Consider the following 21772-nt stretch of genomic DNA (forward strand, 5'->3'; position numbering starts at 1 on the left):
CACGCGGGCTTCTCTATATGGGGCAGCCAGACTACTCAGGTCAGGTACTCAAGAATTAGAGGTACTGTCCCATTCTCCTCACCTCTCTCCTTTCATGCTAAACCTAGAAGCTGCTGGAAGTCTTTTCACAAGGGCTATGTGATGTTTTCTGGAGTTTGCTCTTATTTATATGAGGCAGGTATTGTTTTCTAAATATTTAGTTCTTTAAACTCAGAAATCACCTCCTTCCCTCCTTCCTGGCAGCCTCAGTGAACACCAGTGTGTACCAGCTAATGTGAACAAGACAGTTCCAGCCCAGGTCTGGGGAGCCTGTAGTCTAGTGGGGAACTGGAGGCAGGCAGCTCACTCCAGCTCCTCTCCACACGCCCTGCCTCACAGCTGATCCTTCTAGGGTTTGGCCCCGGTGACCCTCTGGAGGAGCAGTACACCCTCAAGTCCGCAGGGATAATCATTCTAGGATGCTCAGCAGACTTGAGATTGTCCCAGCCTGCATGAGGCCACAGCTCAGGGGTGAAGTGCTCCTCTACCTCCTCATCAGCACGTAGGCTCCCATGGCCTTTGAGAGTAATCTCATCTCCCTGAGGCCCACCATGAACAGACCTAGAGTGGATGATGCACTACTTTTGCTTCAACGAGACAATTTCTGAATAAAACTACTTCCCACAGAGATGAAATACCACTGGTTTTCAGTCTAGTTCCTCATTTACTCATCAGGTGACTTGGAGTTTCCTCATCTAGAAGGTGAGGGTAGCAACTGTACCTCTCACATCGGGACAGTTGCTGAGATCACATGAGTTAATATGTGGAGAGATCTGGCACTCTGTCTGGCACACAGCAAGGGCTCCTTCAGTGTTAGCACCTGCTATTTCTGCTCACCCTAACTGAAGGTCTCTGTGACGGCACATTTCTAAGACATTTTCCTCAGATGTGAGAAATGCTTCTTCAGCAGCTATGAAGGGCACTTTGGAAATGATAGAAATTTCCAGACTTCCTTGAGTACATTTCTTCATTTTCTACCTGTACGAATGAACAGATTAGCCTGTACTCTGAGCCACTAAGATTGATGATACTAAGATACTAAGGTACTACTCACAAGCCAAGTGAAACCCTAAACCTAAGAGGATCAGCAGAAGCATTCTCTGGGAGAAAACCTATGTTCTCTCTTCACCTCATTGCACTGAGGCAATCAGAACATGTGGGCGAGCTTCAGTAGCAAATGATGCTAGAACCCTGCTGCCCACAACTTCATTAAATCCAGGCAGAAAACACAATGTCTCAGGGGAGGAAGCTATAAGTGCCAGTGGAGCCTGAGGATGGTTGTGAGCTTGGCTGGAAAGGAGAAACAGTTGATGTGTGATTCAAGAAAATGGTTAAACAGAGAGCGCGGATATGGGGAGGTCTCTGCCACCCACAGACACAATGCTACCTACCAGTTCTTTCTTCTTCATGCACTCCATGAGGATGATGAAGAGGTGCTGAGCTTGGGTTCGAGTGTATGTGAAAGTCTTCTGGATGGTTACCAATAGCTGGTCCCTCAAAGATTCATTTATAAGTCTGTAGTGAAAAAAAAGTGTTGAAAATGAGTTAACTCAGATCCTATCTAGTACATATTTTTGACAAGTATAGAATACAAGAGAACGTTTATTTTAGATAGGAGCTTTCTCTTCCCGTATTTTTTTTCATAGCAGTCATTTTGTGATAATTTTTTTTAGAAAGTATATTTAAAAATAAATCCATTTTAAAAGTTCAGTACTTAAATGAGTAAAGTAAGAAGATGGATTTAGTTATTTTTATGGTTCTCTCTTTTTTACATTTATATGGCATATATCTAATGCCCTCTTGCTCAAGTGCTGTTCTCAGAAAATATCTTCAACTAATCCTTTGCATCTTGGTAAAGTTACTATATTACTTATTTGAAGGAGATTTAAATTTCAACTTCATGTCCAACTGTGGAAAGAAAAAATTTTATCTAAATGAAGGATTTTTGAGTATCAATGAATGAGGAGAAATAGGACTAAAGTTTCCTCTAAAATCATTCCATGGAGATAGTAGCTGATCTGGTTCACAATTCAGGTCCTTTTACTGTGTTGTTTGCCAACAAAAGCCTGAACCATAAAGAGGTATCATATTGACTACTTTATTAAAAGATAGTTTTTGTATTATAGAAGAGTGAATTAAAGCAAGGAAGTTGCATCATATCAGTCAAAGCTCAATTATCTCTTGAATATGGAACAATCACAACTAATTTTAACTCCTTTATCAATAGACTGGTGAGAACGGGCTACCTCCACTAGCCATCAAATAGCTGGAATGAAAATTCACTTTATATTGATAGATACTATTCCAAATCCAGAAGATAAAACTGCTCCTAAGGACTAGGGACAAAGTTATCATAATTTGGCTACCTTTTACAATTGACAAACCACCTTCACACATGAAGTACCAACAACGCCTAGATAAAATAGTATACTATACTTATTATCTCATTTGGTACCTACAAAAACCTTGATAGGCAAGAGATTTGTCCAATTCAAAAGGGAAGAACATTGTAGCCAGAAAGAGCCAGATATTTAAGACCATTAAAAAAACAAGTGGCAAAACCAGAACCAGAACCCAGTTCTTCTGATTCCTTGTCTAATGCCCTTTCTACTCCACCATGCTGCCTCACATGACACCGACTGCAATACAAGTGTACTTGTACACCTCTTGGTGTACACCTCTCTTCACCACTGTGGCTACTTACGCAGGAAATCATGATTTCACTGGCCTGCTGTGCCCCAGGATTGAAGATTCACTTAGACTCACTAGGCTGGACACTATGGTGGCCCGACTTTGAGGTGAGTGCATTCCCAACGACAGATTTATACCAAGGACCCCGGAATGTCACTCAGCTCAGTGGAGGACTGTGTTACCCCTTTTGCCCCACAGGAAGATTTATATCATGAACATACACATTTAGAAAACGAGAATGACCCAGATATAGTTGAAAATGATACCAAATCCTCACAAGATTACCAAATTATTCCACAGGACTCCATAGCCTTAGCTGTAGACCAGTTTGAACCCATTCATTCATTTGTTCATATTCACTCGACAATTGCTTAGTGGTATCTGTTTAGTGCCAGACACTGTGATGAATGCTAAGGCTACAGAGATTAATGAGATATACACATTTACAACCTTCAATGAGCTTACACACCAGTGGAGTAGAAAGACATAAGCTAGGAATTCAACTATGACTGACAGTGGTAAGGAAGTGGAGAAGCTTGTGACTGCTACTGCTGCTGCTGAGTCGCTTCAGTCGTGTCCGACTCTGTGCGACCCCATAGACGGCAGCCCACCAGGCTCCCCCGTCCCTGGGATTCTCCAGGCAAGAACACTGGAATGGGCTGCCATGTCCTTCTCCAATGCATGAAAGGGAAAGTGAAAGTGAAAGTGAAGTCGCTCAGTGGTGGCTGACTCTTCGGGGCCCCATGGACTGCAGCCTACCACGATCCTCTGTCCATGGGATTTTCCAGGCAAGAGTGCTGGAGTGGGGTGCCATTGCCTTCTGGGGAAGCTTGTGATGGTTGAATACAATTCACCTAAGGGATTCAGGGCATATTCCTCTGAGGAAGTGCTCTTTTATCTGAGACTTGAAGAATGAAGAGGTGTTTGCAGGGTTGGGGGGATGTAGGGCTGGGTAAGAGAATATTTGCCAGACCAGACAGCATGAATAGGCCTAGTTTGGAAAAATAAAAGAAGGCCAGTATGGCTAGAGCACAGAGAATATAAGAAAGCGTGGAACACGATCAGGCTGCAGCAGGGGTGAGCAAGGGCAAGACCAAGAGGAATTTTCAAGATTTGTTAGAGATTTTGGATTTTATTTCCCCAGCAATGAGAAACCATTGACGAATTGGAGTTGAAGAATAACATGGTTACATCTGTGTTGCCAACTGATTTTCTGGAAGAGTGAAGACATGAGATATGCCCGGGCATATGTCTATTTGACAGGTAACCTGTGTGGGTGAGTCTAGAGATTTTCGCAATATCAAGTGTACATAAATGTTATACATGATTAGCAACAGAAGAAACTCTTCCGATTAGCCACTTGATAGATCCAATCATTCATCTGCAGGTGTTTAATTCTGACAACTCAAAATTTGTTTTCTATTGCTAACCGTTTGTGATGAAATCCCAGTTCCCTGAGGTCATTAACTTTTGAGGGATCTGTCTGTCACTGGTATGTAGTTTGTCACTTTGTAAAAACTGAGAAATGATGTGCAACTTAGCTGATTGTGGACTTCAGAGGTTAGGAGAGCTAAAGACACTAAGCATCTTATACTGTCTAGTCCAGTTTCACAACTGACTAAACTTGTGGCTTTGATTAAACCATTTAGCAACAGAACCCACGGAATTCTACCTCTAGAAGTATAAGAATTCACCAGGTTGGTGTTTTCCAAAGTGTAGGATAATTGTCACTGTTGGAGCAGAGATAGATTTAGGTGAAACAAAGGTGATATGATCCTTTCAAAGTAATAAGTTATACTTAGTAAACATTAAATAACTGCTGTTCCTGGTTAACATCTTTTTCTATCCTCTGACTGCATCAAGGGGAAAATTTCATTTCTGATGCTTCTTTGCCTATAACAGCTCACAAACACTTGCAAATCCCCCCTTTGGGCAGAGAAACAACAGGTTTTAGATCACACATTCTTTGCTGAGAGTTTAATAACACTGTATTTAAAAAGATACTGTATAACAGCTTGACGTGTTCATAGTGCATGGTTTGTGACTCACAATGAGTTTCACTGAAATAATCTCATTTATTATTTTTTTTCCATTTATTTTTATTAGTTGGAGGCTAATTACTTTACAATATTGTAGTGGTTTTTGTCACACATTGACATGAATCAGCCATGGTGGGATAATCTCATTTAATCTTCACAATAGTATGTGAGAAAGGAAAGTATCAATTCCAGTTTCCAGAGAAGACTGCGGTCCTAAAAGGTTAGATGATGCATACAAAGTCACAAAGTTTGATGATTTCTGTGCTTTAGTTGGGTCTATTGAATCCAGACTTCTTTCCATGGTATTGCTTTTCCCCACTGATATCTATAAATGTCTGTCACTTTCCTAATAATCTGCACTGGAGGGAGAAATTTGAGTGTATTTGTTGTAGGAAATTGCTTTTCTTTGGTTTGACATAGAGAATATCTGAAGGCAATCAGACAAGCTTGGAGAAGACAAGGGGAAACTGGTAAATGTGGACCATGGCCAAGTGCATTTAGTATAATACCTTGAAGATGACATTTGCTTCTAATTGCCCACAAATATTTTTTATGCTGACATAGATGTCTTCCATCTGGCACACATTCTTACTCTGTCTCTCCACCGCACACTTCTTATTTTGTGACTACCTCCTTATGATATTGGGAGGCCTACTTCATTGAAATTATTACTTTCTTAGCTCTTTGCAATCTTTTTTCCTGCACAACATTGGAATAATTTAAAAATCTTGACTACTATATTTAATCATGAGCAAAAATAGAAATAGCCCATTTTAGATTTCTTTTTATGGCACTCGAATAGTGATTGAAATTTTTTTTTTACTCCAAAACATGGTCAGTTATTATATAAAATTTTAGTTCTAGAACTGGGTCTTTGACAAAATCTTGACTATTTATGGAAACTGTTGATTTGTGGCTCCATATGTGCCAGTGCTATTTTTGGTAAACCTCAAATTAGAAGGTTTTCTGATTTAGGAAGTGTAGTCATTGAAGTGAGGAAAATCTCTACACTCTGGCATTTGTGTCTCCATTTAAATGCTGTATTTGTGATCTGCAGCTTTTCAGATGAGTCACAGGGTTATTTGAAATAGGTCAGTGTTTATTCAAAGCTCGAAGTAACCAACAAAACTTCCCCCAGTTTGTTATCAGTATTCTGTTCAAACGCTGGCAATTTAACCCACATGGACATATTTTTCTCAGAATGAATTTAATTACCTGCAATATCAGAGTTTTGTTCCTAGATTTAAAAATTGGAAAATGCATTTAGAATTCAATGGGACTCGATAACTAGGCTTAGACTAATGGCTTTCAGGGAGAAGAGACCTTCTTATGCCCCCACAGACACTCTATTAACTTATTCAGATACAATATGAGAAAATTTTACTTGTATAAAGAATGATTGTTAATAATATCACAATTTGATACTTACAAAATATCATTTCTCATGGAATCTCTAATGTTCTAAAAAAAAAGAAATTTTATCATTTGCTTAAAGTGAAAGTGAATCACTAAATTCAACATTAAGAGCACAAAAAGTTTACATCTTGTCTAAGGTCACAGAGACGAGTATTTTTCTTTCTTCTCTTTCCTTTTTTACTTCTTTACCAAAAATTATCATTGCCAAATGGATGCGGTCACAGGTAACAGCATGAGTCTTCTCAAAGAAGCAGGACAGCATCATGAATAAAAGCATCATTGTCACCAGGGGCAGGCTGCCTGGAGTTCAACTGTCACTTGCTAGCTGCGTGATCTTGTGTAAATTACTTAGCATTTCCATGTCATATGTTTTGTATTTGTAAAATAGGGATTATAATAGTACTTATCTCATAGACTTATGAATATTAAATGGATTAATCTTTGCAAAATGCTTACAAAAGTGCCTGATACATAGCAAGTCTTATGTAAGCATTTGCTATTATTAAAGCACAGTTCTACTGGGACTTCCCTGGAGGTCCAGTGGTTAGGATTCCACGCTTCCACTGCAGGGGGCCCAGGTTCAATCCCTAGGTGAGGAACTAAGATCCTGAATGCCACATAGCATGGCCAAAAAAAAAAAAAAAAAAAGACAAACAAGCACAATTCTACAGTGCTCCATGGGAGAGTCACTGACCAGTTCCTCTTGTCAAGAAGCACAGCCAGGGGCTGGGGCCTCTGTGTGTTACACATAGCTCTCTCCTGGGGTCAGCAGGGCTCCGCATACCTTCGGGGAGGTCAGAGATCACCATTCTTTCTTACATTTGCAGTAGAGATACTTAGATTTGGAGGCTTAATTATAACGGAAGCTTGCAAACACCCCAGGCAGGCATCTAAACATCCATTCAACTCACTCAAAAAACAATATTGGTGCTTACTATGTGAAAGGCACTAAGGCTAGGGGTAGAGAAATGCATACTATTTAGTCCTAGCTACAAGTAACTCACATATTCTGGTCATTTATTAACAGGTAACACACTCCAAACTTAGGAATGTAAAACAGCATTTATTTATTGTGATGATAATTCAGGAATTCAGGCAGAACGCAGCAGAGGTAACTCATCTCACTCAAACGGTACCGACAAATCACCAATCGGTTTCTTCTCTATCCTCCTCTACTACATTCCCTAGTGTTGATCTAATGGTTCTCTTACGAGGCAAATATGATTCTGTGACATCCTTCTTAAAACCCTGAAATAGTTTCCCGTCACTAGTAATATAACATCTCAACTTACACATGGCATTTAAGACTTATCATGGTCTCTCTCCAGGCTAGGCTCATCCCCTGCCACTCTCTCACACATGTTCTATGAAACCCTATTATCATTCGAACATACCAGACTCTTGCATGCTTCTATGTCCTTCAACTTCCTGCTTGAAATACTCTCTACATCTGATCCCATCACCCAAATTCATCATTCGTAATTCAGCTCCCAGTCCCCCTCCTGTGTGAAAATTTCTGATTACCACTCTACTGATGTTCTCATAGCACTGGATACTTATTCATTACTATAATTATTGGACTGTGTGGAAACTATTTATTTACATGTATGTGGATTATGCACTCCTTGAAGGAGTGAATGCATCTTAACAGTGCCTGTTTCTAAGCTCTAGCAGAGTACACAGTTCAATATTGGTTCAGAAGAATGTTTGTGGGTTGACTGAGGGAATGAGCAGCTGCCTGTTTTGTGGCAGTTGACCAGGTGGTCCTCCCCACTCCCCTGGGCTCTTTGTGTTGGTATAAACTTCAAATCTGTTTGGGAGAATGGAAGAAGTGGCATAGGGTTTTCTCCCCCCCAACAATCTGATCTCCTTGATTCTTTTTTTTTTTTTTTAAATCAGATTCTTCTTTGAGAAATATTCTAGGTCTCTGTGAGTTTTCTTTAATCTCACGTGGTGTTTAGGAAAAAACTGGCCACCAAACTCTAAAGCCTATATTTGGTTCTAACTCTGAAGGCTGTTCTCCCGCTTCGAGTAGCTTTGTTGCTCTTGTCAGGAGCAGATGCTTTATTCACTGTTTCCCTTATAATGCTTAGGGCAAAGTCTTGCCCATAAGAGTGCTCAATAACTGTTTGAAGACTTTAAGGCTTTTGGCGATACCAAGATAATTTCCTTCACATAGACTCTTGGTGTTTTTAAATTCCATCTGTAAGTAATTATATGACATAAAAATCAACTCACTGGGGAAACAATAGAGGCTGTGTGTGCAGAGCAAGTGTCCACAGGCTCCCCACCTCTCCTACAACGCTCAGTCCCGGGATCCCCGCCAACTTGCCTACTCTCCATGACCGACAGGGAACCAGCCTTTGATGACATAGTAGAAGAATGTGTGATCAACGAAGAATACAAAATACGGAAAAAGAACACCCCTTTTCTTTACCATTTGGTGATGACCCATGCTCTAGAGTGGCCTAGCCTAACTGCTCAGTGGCTTCCAGATGTAACCAGACCAGAAGGGAAAGAATTCAGTATTCATCGACTTGTCTTGGGGACACACATGTCAGATGAACAGAACCACCTTGTGATAGCCAGCGTGCAGCTCCCTAATGATGACGCGAAGTTTGATGCTTCACACTACAACAGTGATAATGGAGAATTTGGAGGTTTTGGCTTGGTTAGTGGAAAAATTGAAATAGAAATCAAGATCAACCATGAAGGAGAGGTAAACAGGGCATGCTATATGACCCAGAACCCTTGCATCATTGCAATTGCAACAAAGCCTCTATCCAGTGATGTTCTTGTTTTTGACTATACAAAATATCCTTCTAAACCAGACCCTTCTGGAGAGTACAACCCAGACTTGCACCTCTGTGGACATCAGAAGGAAGGCTATGGGCGTTCTTGGAACCCAAATCTCAGTGGTCACTTACTGAGTGCTTCAGATGACCACACCATCTGCCTGTGAGACATAAGTGCTGTTCCAAAGGAAGGGAAAGTTGTGGATGTGAGGACCATCTTTACAGAGCACACAGCGGTAGGAGAGGGTATCTCCTGGCATCTGCTCCATGAGTCCCTCTTTGGGTCGGTTGCTGATGATGAGAAACTCATAATCGGGGATACTCCTTCAAACAATATGTCCAAACCAAGCCACTCAGTTGATGCTCACATTGCTGAAGTGAACTGCCTTTCTTTCAGCCCTTATAGTGAGTTCATTCTTGCCACAGATCAGCTCCACAGATCAGCTGATAAAACTGTGGCCCTGTGGGATCTGAGAAATCCGAAACTTAAGTTGCATTCCTTTGAATCACATAAGGATGAAAAATTCCAGGTTCAGTGGTCGCCTCACAATGAGACTATTTTGGCTTCCAATGATATTCATCATAGACTGAATGTCTGCAATTTAAGTAAAATTGGAGAGGGACAATCCCTAGAGGATGGGCCGCCAGAGTCATTGTTTATTCACAGTAAGCCCATATATATATATATATATATATATATATATATATGTATATATTAACTGAACCGCTTTGCTGGAAAGTAGAAATTAACACAACATTGTAACGCCCATAGCCTTCCTTCTGATGTCCACAGAGGTGCAAGTCTGGGTTGTACTCTCCAGAAGGGTCTGGTTTAGAAGGATATTTTGTATAGTCAAAAACAAGAACATCACTGGATAGAGGCTTTGTTGCAATTGCAATGATGCAAGGTAAATGCCAAGATAGCTGATTTCTTCTGGAATCCCAAAGAACCTTGGGTGATTTGTTGTCTATCAGAAGATAATATCATGCAAGTGTGGCAAATGGCAGAGAATATTTATAATGATGAAGACCCTGAAGGAAGTGTGAATCCAGAAGGACAAGGATTTAGATCATGCCTGCACTTCTGATCTCTAGACTCTGCTTTTCTTCCTTTCAACTCTGAGATTGATTTAACACTGGTTTTGAGACACAGAGTTTGTTTGGTTATCCCTCTATAATAAGTCCTATCACAATGTCATTAGTCCAAATAGAAGGTGTTTTCTAAATATTAACTGGGGGCTTCTTGATTCAGCAGAGCCACAGACTTATATTTAAATTTTCTTTAGGAATTTTCTAGTAACAGAGGTCTAAAAGTAGCCACAAAAAGGGGAATATTGTGTGTGGTCATTTTTCCTCTTATGCTATATCCCCAAGTTTTTCAAACTCATTTAACTAAAGGCTAGAGTGAGTAAGAAATAGAGCCAAGTGAGGTAGGTGTCTGAGCCATGAAGTATAAATACTACAAGACGTTGTTTTTATTCAGCAAAGAGGGGAGATTCAAGCCACACAAATTCCTACACGCTGAAGTTTTCCAGGATGCACAATTCCTTACATAGACCAGTCTCCTCTCAGTTTCCTCAGTTAAGTCAAAACAATGTGTTCCTCCTTCCCCATATATTTTTGCTTGTTAGTGTATTTTTGAGCTGTTTTCATATTATTTCTTTCCTTTCTGTGAAATGGTTTTTTAAAAAAACTTGCAACCACCATGTTGTAAAGATGTATGCTTTTACCTGACAGTTACCCCACAGGTAGACTGTCCAGCTAAGTTGAGATGAGTGAATCAATAGCTTGTATTTGTTCTTAACATTAAATTAATCCTGGATAAGAGTTGTTTTTTTTAAAAAGGAGTTAGTCCTCGACCACTAGTTTGATACCATCTCTATTTTGGGTGACCTGTTTCACCAGCAGGCCTGTTACTCTCCTTGACTAACTGTGTACGTGTGTATAATGCAATAAATTGCTTTTCTACATAAAAAAAATCAACTCACTGTGATAACCATAATGGAAAAGAATATGAAAAATTATATATATATATATGTATATATTAACTGAACCGCTTTGCTGGAAAGTAGAAATTAACACAACATTGTAAGTCAACTATACTTCAAAAAAATAAATTAAAATTTAAAAATCAACTCAACATACATCTACATTTTTTTTTTTCCAACTAATTTCAAGTCAGACATAGAAGGGGTGAGGTCAGCTTTGCAATCTTCTATAGAGGATAGAATATTATAATTAAGGCTCTATGATATGGTGCTTCTGGCTGGAATCCAGTTCTTTCATTTACTAGTTGAGGGACCTGAGAAAGGTTATTCCATCTGTTTAATCCTCCATCTCCTTATCTGTTGAAAGGGGATAGAATATGTTTTCATAGATTGATACATTCAGAAAAAAGTCTTCCCAGGTGGCGCTAGTGGTTAAGAGCCCACCTGCCAATGCAGGAGACTTAAGAGACAAAGATTTGATCCCTGGGTTGGAGAAAGGCATGGCAATCCACTCCAGTATTCTTGCCTGGAAACTCCCATGGACAGAGAAGCCTGGAGGGCTACAGTAGTCCGTTGGATCCTAAAGAGTGGGCATGACAGATGCCACTTAGCACACATGCACACACACAAACTTAGAAAAAAAAGCTCAGGTATATAAAGCACCTAGCACTGTTTCTGGTACATAAGAGGTGCTCAATAATAAGTAGTTTTTTTGTTATTATTAAATACCCCAGGGGCTTTCACACCTGCAAGGAATCCTAACAATGCCCAGATCAGGGCTGAAGTAAAGCATTGGGTATGCAAATTAACTGGAAGAGACAGATTCTATGGAGAAAAGAAAAATTGCAGTATTTCTAATGTAAAAGTTGGATGGAGCAGGTCTGTGAATGGGATGGAAAAGGCTATAATTCAAGACCACTTAGAAGGGTATCAATGAAGAGAATTCATTAGCTCATATTAAATTCTCTAGGCCAGAATACTGGAGTGGGTAGCCTTTCCCTTCTCCAGGGGATCTTCCCAACTCAAGGATTGAACCCAGGTCTCTCACATTGCAGGTGGATTCTTTACCAGCTGGACCACAAGGGAAGCCCAAGAATACTGGAGTGGGTAGCCTATCCTTTCTCCAGCAGATCTTCCCAACCTAGGAATCAAACTGGGGTCTCCTGCATCATAGGCAGATTCTTTACCAACCGAGCTATCAGGGAAGCTCTCATTATGTTCATCAGTGTCAAGTAAAAACAAACAAATGATGCTAAAATACCCTAAAGCCACTACTCTTGATAATTTTACATCATCTTGAAGTCAAATATGTTTTAGGATCATAACTCTTACTTGACCGAGATATCCTCCTGAATCTTATATTTTTATATTTCTGGAGTCTGTGTGTTCTAGGAAAAGTGCTAATCTGAAAATCCGGCTGAGGAATTTGAAATTCAGGATAAAAGAATGATACAACTTCACAACAACCACTTTACAGATAAAGAATCTGAAGTTTGCAGAGTTAAACTGACTCATTAAAGATTATAAACTGAAAGCATCAGAGCTGGGTTTAAAGGACAAGAGAATCAGAAGGAATGATCTTTGATAATAAATTATACTAATCTAAATATAAAGTCTCAACTCAGTGCAGTAAAGTTAGTGATTTGTTTAAATGACTAGACACAAGGAGAGATTTCTTCTGTTGTATCACTGAGACAGGATTTTAGATATCTTATGTGTAAGGAGACTAAAATGTGATTTCAAAGATCCACCATCACTCTCTCAGAGTTACTTTCTTAACTTAGCAGATGCCCAAAGTTCCTTTTAGTTAATTAAAAGGCAAATATTTTACTCAATAATTAGAAGCCGTGAGAGCACCTCTTGGGATAAGTGATATTTAATACTAAATTCACTTAGCTGTAACTGACTGATATTGGTGGTTTTCAGGAAGAATTACCTGACTAGGAAGTTGGAGAAGATATGAATAGAATGCAGAAAAGTGACCAACAGACAGAAATTACTTTGCCCAAGCTTTTACTGAGGATCACCTTCAGATACAAATGGCTTCTATCAGCTAAGACCTATTAGAAATAGTACCTCTGACCTTGTTTGCACATCTAACTTAGAAAAGTTGTTTACCTGTGCTTTTCCTGAGGGTTTCCATCTAGCAATGTCAGGTAATTAGATCTTCAAGAAGTTGCCTATTACTGGGCAATGCATATACCTTGATGGCATAGTGTGCTCTCTGGCAAATTCCACCTACCGCTTCCCATAGAGTGATGTGTCTTACATTTCTTTCTTTCTACCTACCTACCTACCTGTTTATCTGTCTCTCTCTCTACTTTTTTAAACCCACTCTACAATCCTGAGCCAGATATATTAAACAGAAGGCATAGATACATATACAAAAGGAGAGAGAAGAAGGTGGTGAGTTGGGATTGAGGGTGGTGGTAAGAGAAGCAATTAATACATTTTATAAGACAAAGTTTGTGCTATACATCTTATATTTGGCACTTCATAAAGACAGATTAATTTCAGAAAATCCTAACTAGACTGTAACTCCTTGGATGCATGGATTGCATGTTAATAGAAAGGAGTACTTATGGACTCCTTCTCTCTATGTTCATGGAGATGCTAAAGACAGAGGCTTTTCCTCTGCCCCTCTTATCTTGATTTCCCTCATCCCTGTCCTTTTCCCCTTGTATATCACCTTTAAAAATGTTATACATGTTTATTACTTATTATCTATCTAACCCTGCTAAAATTTAAAATGTAAGCTCCACAACAGCAGAAATGTCTGTTTATTTGGTTCACAAGTATGTTTTTGCCCACATCTAGAATAGAGCCTGGAACATGGTAGGTGTCCAAAAATATTGGATGCCTGAGTACATGATGTTGGTTGGATGTAAAAATATAATTTAAAAATGAAGGGAACAATTTCTAATAACAGCGGAAATCTGTCAGACATTCAAGGGTTCTCAGTGTGGTAGAATCCAATTATAGAAATGTCAGAGCTGTGCTAGCTATTAGCCACATGTGGCAATTCAAACTTAAATTTATTACAATTAAATAAAATTTAAAATTCAATTTCTTAGTCACTCTAGCCATAATTCAATGGCTCAGTGCCTATCTGATTGGACAGCAGAGATATAGGACATTTCCATCATCACAGAAAGTTCTATTGAATAGCGCTGCTCTTGAGGCAGACAGAGGTGCCAAATCCTCAGCCTGAGGCACAGACCTAAAAGGACATTAAGGTGGAAAATCCTGAACAGTGCTGGCTGCATCTCTACACTGTCTCTTCTTCCCCTTGCCTTTGGTTATGAATCTGTCCAAGAGTCAAAATTGAATTGTTGCCAAAGGATACAGGGACTGCCTTATGGTCAGGTAGCTTCTCTATTGCCAAAATTGTAAGGAAAAAACATACTCTGATTTCATTCCAAGTGAAATCCCATCAATGAATACTGCACATAACCAAGCAAGAGGAACAGTCAAACTTTTATTGTTTTAGGCCCTGTATAAAAGACAGAATCAAAGCTAAAGCTGGCTTGAGATGTGTAGGCTCCTTGGGCAGGCAAAAAATGTTGGCACCTCTTCAACTGACCTGCTTTAAATGCTGGTCCAATGTTTAATTCAAAGGAGAAGTTAACCAGCATGCAAAACAAGAAGGAGAATATGGAAGCTGGGTGCAGTCCCCTCTGTTGTCTGGAGTAACTCAGATCTGAGGCAAGTAAACCTCCTGCAGTTCCTGGGTCTCATTTTCCTAGGAGGCAAGACATGTAGCTCCTAAGAGCCGACATTCCAGCCCCATCTGCCTGGACAGACCACTCAAGCTGTTTGATGCTGAACTTTCCTCACCTCTCCTCAATTTCCTCATTTATAAAATTGAGATAATCATCACAGCTAACTCAAAATGTTTATGAAATAAAGTGTCTAGATCAGGTTCTTGTATGCAGATCTTTAAAAAAATAGCAACGTAAATTCCTCAAGGATGCACTTGGGGGCAGGGTCAGGGATGTGGAGGAAAAAAAGTGTGAGTAGCTCAGTCACGTCTGACTCTTTGCGGCACTATGGACTGTAGCCCCCCAGGCGCCTCTGTCCGTGGGGATTCCCCAGGCAAGAATATTGGAGTGGGTTGCCAAGCCCTTCTCCAGGGGATCTCCCCAATCCAGGGATCAAACCCGGGTCTCCAACATTGCAGGCAGATTCTTTACCATCTGAGCCTTCAGGGAAGCCTGAAGAAAAAGGAACAGGAAACACCAATTCTCTTCTAAAGTAATTTGTCAAAATATTCCTTCTAACCCCACATCCTATGCTATGAGATGTTGGGACAAATGCAATTTTATCTGTTTTTGTATGTATTCTGTGATGAATTAGTTCCTTTTAAAAAGAACTTTTTAAAAGTTCTTTAAAAACTAAAAAAAAATTAGCTTTTAAAAAAAGTTATTATTTTTTCTAGCAAATTACCCATTGGCAACTGCAATTGTCCCTCAGTTCAGCTCCAAATGTTGCCTTACAATAAAGAGCTTCCTGTCGTTCATATCCTATTTATTATGCTTGTGTGAAAAGGCTCATATCATTGGGTAATTTAAACACTGATGGGCTTCACAATGCTGATAAAAAATTGACTTATTTACTAAGCATCTTTTAGACAGATAAGTTTCTTATTCTTCCCTTGGTTTCACAATTCAGTGTGCTGCTTGATGACTGCCTGGTAGTAATATATGCAGGCTACTTACAAGACTTTGTTTTTATTCTAGAATAAGAGTAGACATCTGTGATATTTTGACTCTAGTTTTCCTTCTTTGCATCATTGCTAGTCTATCACAGTAATCTTTCTTCTGAGTCCAGATGTGGTTTCAGAATCATTCTCAACACATCATTCTATGACGTCTCTATCAGTTGATTATTGTTGACACTCAAAACAAAAACTTATCATCCCTCCACCAGAGGATAGAAAATCTCAAATATACTATCAAAGGGGGAAAACCAAGAAGATCATAGGGTCAAAGAGCTCCAAACATTAGCTGGTCTCCAAGACACTGAACAATGGTTTCCATGGTTTTAGAGAAGCTGATTTTTAATTTTTTACTTAAGACCTTTAGGGGTCACTGCTCATGGATGGACACTTTATTTACATCGAATAAATCCAAAAACACAATGAACATGCATATCAACTCAAGGATGGCTGTCCAACAATCAGGATAGTAAAGGAAAGGCTTTTTTGAAGCTGAATGGAGACTTCTCTAGACAACAGAAGTATAAACTTGTGTTAACCTTGGAGTCCTACTTCAATGCATCTTTAGTGTTTCTCTGGATGAAGAAGCTTTTATAAGGAGGTAGTTACTGCTGAAAATAGTTTCCATAAATCCCGTGGTTCATAATCAACATCTAAGAATTACATAGGGAATCTGAGGAAAATCCATTAAGAACATCCCAAACATTATCTATTATTAATGACACTACTGGGTGAGATGTTAATACACTGTATTTTTAGCAGCTGCAGGTTCTAATGTCAGCCAGATTGATTCAGAATTCATTTCCTCTAAGGCAGAAGGATTAAATACCAGGACAGTTTATTATCTATACCTCACTCAGATAATTTTTAAGTGTATTTGTTGGTTTTAAAGCTCTCATGAGACAGAAACTCTGCATTGAACTTCAGAAAGAAAAATTTCTTAGAAATTAAGTGGGTAAAGAAATGTCATGTCAATCCCATATATAGCTGAATCACTTTGGTGTACAGCAGAAATTAACACAAAATTGTAAATCAACTGTACTTCAATAAAATAAGTTTTTCAAAACGTTTCTGAAAGTGTTGTCCATGGGCCTCTCATTGGAATCACCTGGGCTTTTGGTTTCAAGTACGGTGTCCTGCATTCCAGCCCAGCTACAGTGAATCAGGATGCTTAGGGGACTCGGTCTTTTATTGCTTTCGAAGTGATTCTCAGCCATGCCTAAATGTGATGACCACATACTTATTTGGAATGTTTTCTATGTAACAAATGGCTGCCAGTCAGCTAAGCAAATCTCAGAGGAACACAACTGATACCTCTGAAGTCTTCAGTTGCCTTGATGCGCTATCTGAAAGCTGTGGGCAGTGGTTCCCTTAAAAAGATTTCTTTATGGTGATGGACTTCCCAGCTCTGTGTTTTTCTCATGTTTGCTCTTTATTTCAAGGCACATTTTCCCAACTTGGAGTTGAGCAATTCTAAAGTAAACTTAATCAATATAGAGAATGTACTAGTCAATTTAGATCAATAAAACTTTTCACTGGCACTTTCCTCAATAAATTGTCTAGATTTTTTTTTTAAGTTAATGTTTCATTATCCCCATGTAGACACACATGGAGGGATCAAAGAACAAACTCTAAGAAAAAAAATTTTTATCTTATTTTGCACATGCCTAAGCAAACAAAGCTGGTCTAGCCTTGTGGAACTTGGATACAATGACACAAGTATCCATATAACTATATCTTTATATATTCTACAAATGGAAAAACTGAAGTAACACTCTATAAAACTTTCTCCATTTACTCCAGCCTATGCCTCTTTCTGCTTTTTGGAACTCAGTAACATCTAATTGAAAATTATTTTTTATTGTACTAGCTCAGTTGTACATATCAAGGAAAGGCCTAAAGCAAGCATTCGAAAAATACCTGGTGATTGATTGATTTGAAAAGTGATGTTATCAGTCCTACTTTTAGGTTTTCACTTAAAATTTAAACACACATACACACATATATATTATTTATATGTTAATATATATACTTAATTATATTTAATCAATTTTATAGTATTAAATTAACGTATCAATTCCATTACATTGCATTTGGGTATATATAAATTCAGTTTAATAAAATACATATATACACACACCAAACACTGTACTATCTCATATAATCTGTCCCCTTTACCAGCTTTCCTTCAACCTGTTCAGACTGGTTCTTTTTTCTGTGTTGAGCTGCATAAAAGAGGGTCATATGTTAGCTTTTCCTTGATCATTGGTACTGACGCTCAGTTTAGATATAGTATTTGATGGGAAAGGGGGAAAGAAGCAATAGAGTTATTATATTGCCATTTTGTGGATAATTGACATAAATGTTTCCACTGAATAGATTCTCAAGAGCATTGTCACACTCAAGAGCTGTGTGCTCTGTAACACTTTACACATTTATCATGTATACTATGTATACATGTATACTAGTTGTTGGTACTCAAGCCTGTGTTGTAGATTTCCAATTAATCTCCAATGTGCCACATCCTGCCTATCCTCTTACAGTGAAATGTTGACTTGGAAAGCAGTTTACAAAGGAAGCACTTTTTTTTTTTTTTAGATAAATAAAGCCACCAGTATTCTGTGTCTGTACAAGATGTTTCCAACTTTTCTTACTTCCCTTCTGAGGTCACAAGACAGAATCCAGTTTTGACATGCTTTTTATAGAAAATTATAGAAAAGAGACAAGGCAAGATGAAATTAACAACAAATAAAATGGACACGAAGTTGGCATGCTTGCTATTTGTTTCTTTCTTTCTCACTTGACATTCCAATTATGTCTAAATCATGCTGGAGTACAATCCATCAAGATCAATTACCTTCTTTGGACAGATCTCACAGGGACAAATGATAGGCCTGCGGCATCCTTCAGCTTTAGCTAGAAATCTCTTGAGCAGCAGAAGGAACCAGTGGCCACCACCCAGAAAGATATGCTTTAGGGAATACAGTCTACACCTGGGGTTCTAAAATGATACGTTCCTGATGGACTTTCTCCTGTCTTTGGTCATTTTGATATTCTTTGGAGACAAGCAACCCTGTCACATCTCTGTTAGGATACAGCTATATAATTTGAAGCCATGCAACAAAATTTCCCTTCATTTCTACTTTGTGTTTCATTTCCCCCTTTACTTCATCTAATTCAAAAATGCCGCTGTTGTGTTGTGGTTGTTTAGTCACTGAGTCATGTCTGACTCTTTGCGACCCCACGGATTGTAGCCCACCAGGATCCTCTGTACAAGCTCTGAAAAATATTCCTGTATTTTTCCCAGGCAAAAATACTGGAGCGGGTGGCCATTTCCTTCTCCAGGGGATCTTCCTGACCCAGGGATCAAATTCATTTTTCCTGTTTTGGCAGGTAGATTCTTTACTGCTGGGCCACCAAGGAAGCTTTCCTTTAAATAGGTAAATCAGACTTTTATCTTGAATACATTATTTACCTCCTTATGTTGAAAGCAAGCCATTGCTCATTTATTCTTCACAATATCTGATGCAAATTCCACTGGCACATAAGGATGTGAAGTCTATTTGTGTTTGCCCCACTGATAACCTTCCAAAAGTTGACTACTTAAAACTTTTAACGTTTTCTGCTTCTTTGAGTTCTGCTTCTTGCCTCGGGTATCGAAAAATGGTAAATCCAGGTGATAATTTTGGGCATAAGCTTGACAAAATAAACACAAACATCAATAATACAATTTGGATGAATAAGGGGCATCATCTCAGGACACACATTCATTCAGATGTCTTTTTCAGGCTGACATTTTTCATCAATGAGCACTTGCTCACTAACTGATAAATGAGGGGCTAGAACATATTTCTCTGAAATCTGAGACTTGAGTTGACAATTATCAAGCAAAGTCATCTCGGACTTACACTTTAGGCACCTACAATTGGAAAGGTATTCCTGACTATGAGTAAAGCTGGTCATCTCAGTCAACACAGCAAAAAGGGGAATCCTAGTATTTAAAAACTGAGGTAACTGAATCTAATGCTATTTGGATAGCATTCATCTATTTATGTCTGCAGTGCTGAGTCATTCATGATGTAGAAATAAAATTTGATAATATTTCTAAAGCATTGAAATTAGTCAGGGACAGTGACTTGTGACACATTCTAAACTAAGACAGATGAGAAATAGAAAATCCAGTACATCAATAAGGAAAAAAACAAAGTCTGACCATTTTTTTTCTGGTAGTATATACCTCGGAGCAGAGATGAGGAGAAAAGATAAAAATAAGAATTTATTTGTAATTGTCTCCTAGTTTATCCAAACCCACAGCACTGGGAGAGATAGTCTTTCTTTTTCTACCTCACATAATCTCATCTACAAAAGTTAATCAGTTTTTCCAAACATAATTTGCTTCCAGAGTCATTCCCTTTCAAATTCATGTTCTTAAAAGGTGGTTATTAGCAGAGAATTTAAAGTCAAAGATACAAAGTGTGTAAATTTTTTTCCACACTTTTAGGATTATGAAATTTAAAAGCTTTAGAGCTGAATATAAAAATTTATAGTCCTTGGGCCTGTATTATTTAACAACTTGTAAATGAAGTTAAAATTTTAAAAATCATATTTACATTTCCAAAGTAACTGAAAAATAAAAATAAATTATTTCAAACCCCAATTCAGTTTTCATAAACCAAGTATATATGTTCCCTATATTCAATATTATATGTACAATCACACACTTTTATTTGCATAGGTCTATTTATATGAACATAGCTAAGCATTTATATTTACCTGTAGTGAAATATGTCTCAACTCTGTTAGACTTTGTTGGAAATCAAAGAAGAAATGCTTGTTGATGAATAAAGTCCAGCTGGGCCATTTTTTTTTTTTTTTTTAGCATATAATAGGCACACTAATGATTTTTAAAATTGGCTGCACACATGTGGTTGGACAATTTCTTATCAAGCTAAATAAACATGATTAATTCTGGCAGCTATTCAGACAGCACACAGAAACATTCTGAATGCATTTTATCATGTTAAATTTATAACTGCTTTCCTTAAGCAGAGCATATTTTATCATAACATTTATATATATATATATATATATATATATATATATATATATATATATATATTTAGATTTAGGGCTTTCCTTGTGGCTCAGCTGGTAAAGAATCCACCCACAATGTAGGAGACCTGAGTTTGATCCCTGAGTTGGGAAGATACCCTGGAGAAGGGAGAGGATATCCACTCCAGTGTTCTGGCCTGGAGAATTTCACGGACTGTATAGTTCATGGGGTCGCAAAGAGTCAGACATGACTGAGTGACTTTCACTCACTCAGATTAGCAAATATGATGCTCCCTTTTAGTCTTCTATGTTCTTAATAATCATTTTAAAATGTTTCTGAAAATTATTAAAGTTTTAATTTTAATAATTCTAAAGATATAAAAATATCTTAACTCTTTATCTTCACACTAGTTACACTCATTATAGGGCAAGGTATTTCTGACTCTTGATTTTAGAGTTGGGGTATGATGATCTGGGTGGGGGAAGGAAAATCATCCATATGATGTACAGCTGATCTACTTGGATTTCAGTTTGTAACCAGAAATGCATTGATTTTATCTTTTTTGAATACACAGAAAAAAAATTATAACAAAAAGAGAAAGTTGAAGGCAGCTTAAGTACACTTATATATTTAAAAGATAGTATCACTGAAGTACTATATGAGGAAACAGTAGAGCACATACCAGAAAACACATTTCAGTAAATTTTTGTAATATACTGAACTGGCCTGGGATCATGGGCTGTATGGCCTTGAGAAAGCACTTCATTTCCCTGTGTATCTGTCCCCTAGGTGAAATAATATATAGAGCCATGCCCAGCTCCAAAATGTGTAATATTTCTCTTATATTAAAACATAATCAGGAAAAGCAGCTTATCAGAGATTTCAACATTTTTTCAAGGTACCCAACCCAAGACAACGACAAAAAAAACAAGCATAAGGTCCATATTTTCATTGTATATAAACCTGGAAATCTGATGTGCTAAGGTTTCCCCAAGAGGAAACTGCATTCTGAGTGCAAACTTGTATCTACTTTG

The 21772-nt window shown here is 38.3% G+C and overlaps 1 protein-coding gene, 1 long non-coding RNA gene and 1 pseudogene across 11 annotated transcripts in view; 2 read left to right on the forward strand and 1 right to left on the reverse strand.

Moving 5' to 3' along the window:
* TRPM3 (transient receptor potential cation channel subfamily M member 3) overlaps window positions 1–21772 on the reverse strand; it is a 283598-nt gene that overhangs the window by 185302 nt on the left and 76524 nt on the right. For all 10 annotated transcript variants that reach the window (XM_065907659.1, XM_065907658.1, XM_065907657.1 and 7 more), the window contains one exon: window positions 1431–1554. In XM_065907659.1, the coding sequence (XP_065763731.1) occupies window positions 1431–1554 (124 nt within the window). The remainder of the gene's footprint in view (window positions 1–1430; window positions 1555–21772) is intronic.
* Window positions 3618–21772, forward strand: part of LOC136148239 (uncharacterized) — a 68532-nt gene continuing 50377 nt past the window's right edge. The window contains exon 1 of the long non-coding RNA XR_010659486.1: window positions 3618–3993. This is a non-coding gene — a long non-coding RNA (uncharacterized lncRNA). The remainder of the gene's footprint in view (window positions 3994–21772) is intronic.
* On the forward strand, window positions 6217–11019 carry LOC136148447 (histone-binding protein RBBP4-like; annotated as a pseudogene).

This window comes from Muntiacus reevesi, chromosome 17 (assembly GCF_963930625.1).
Source record: "Muntiacus reevesi chromosome 17, mMunRee1.1, whole genome shotgun sequence".
Taxonomy (NCBI): domain Eukaryota; kingdom Metazoa; phylum Chordata; class Mammalia; order Artiodactyla; family Cervidae; genus Muntiacus; species Muntiacus reevesi.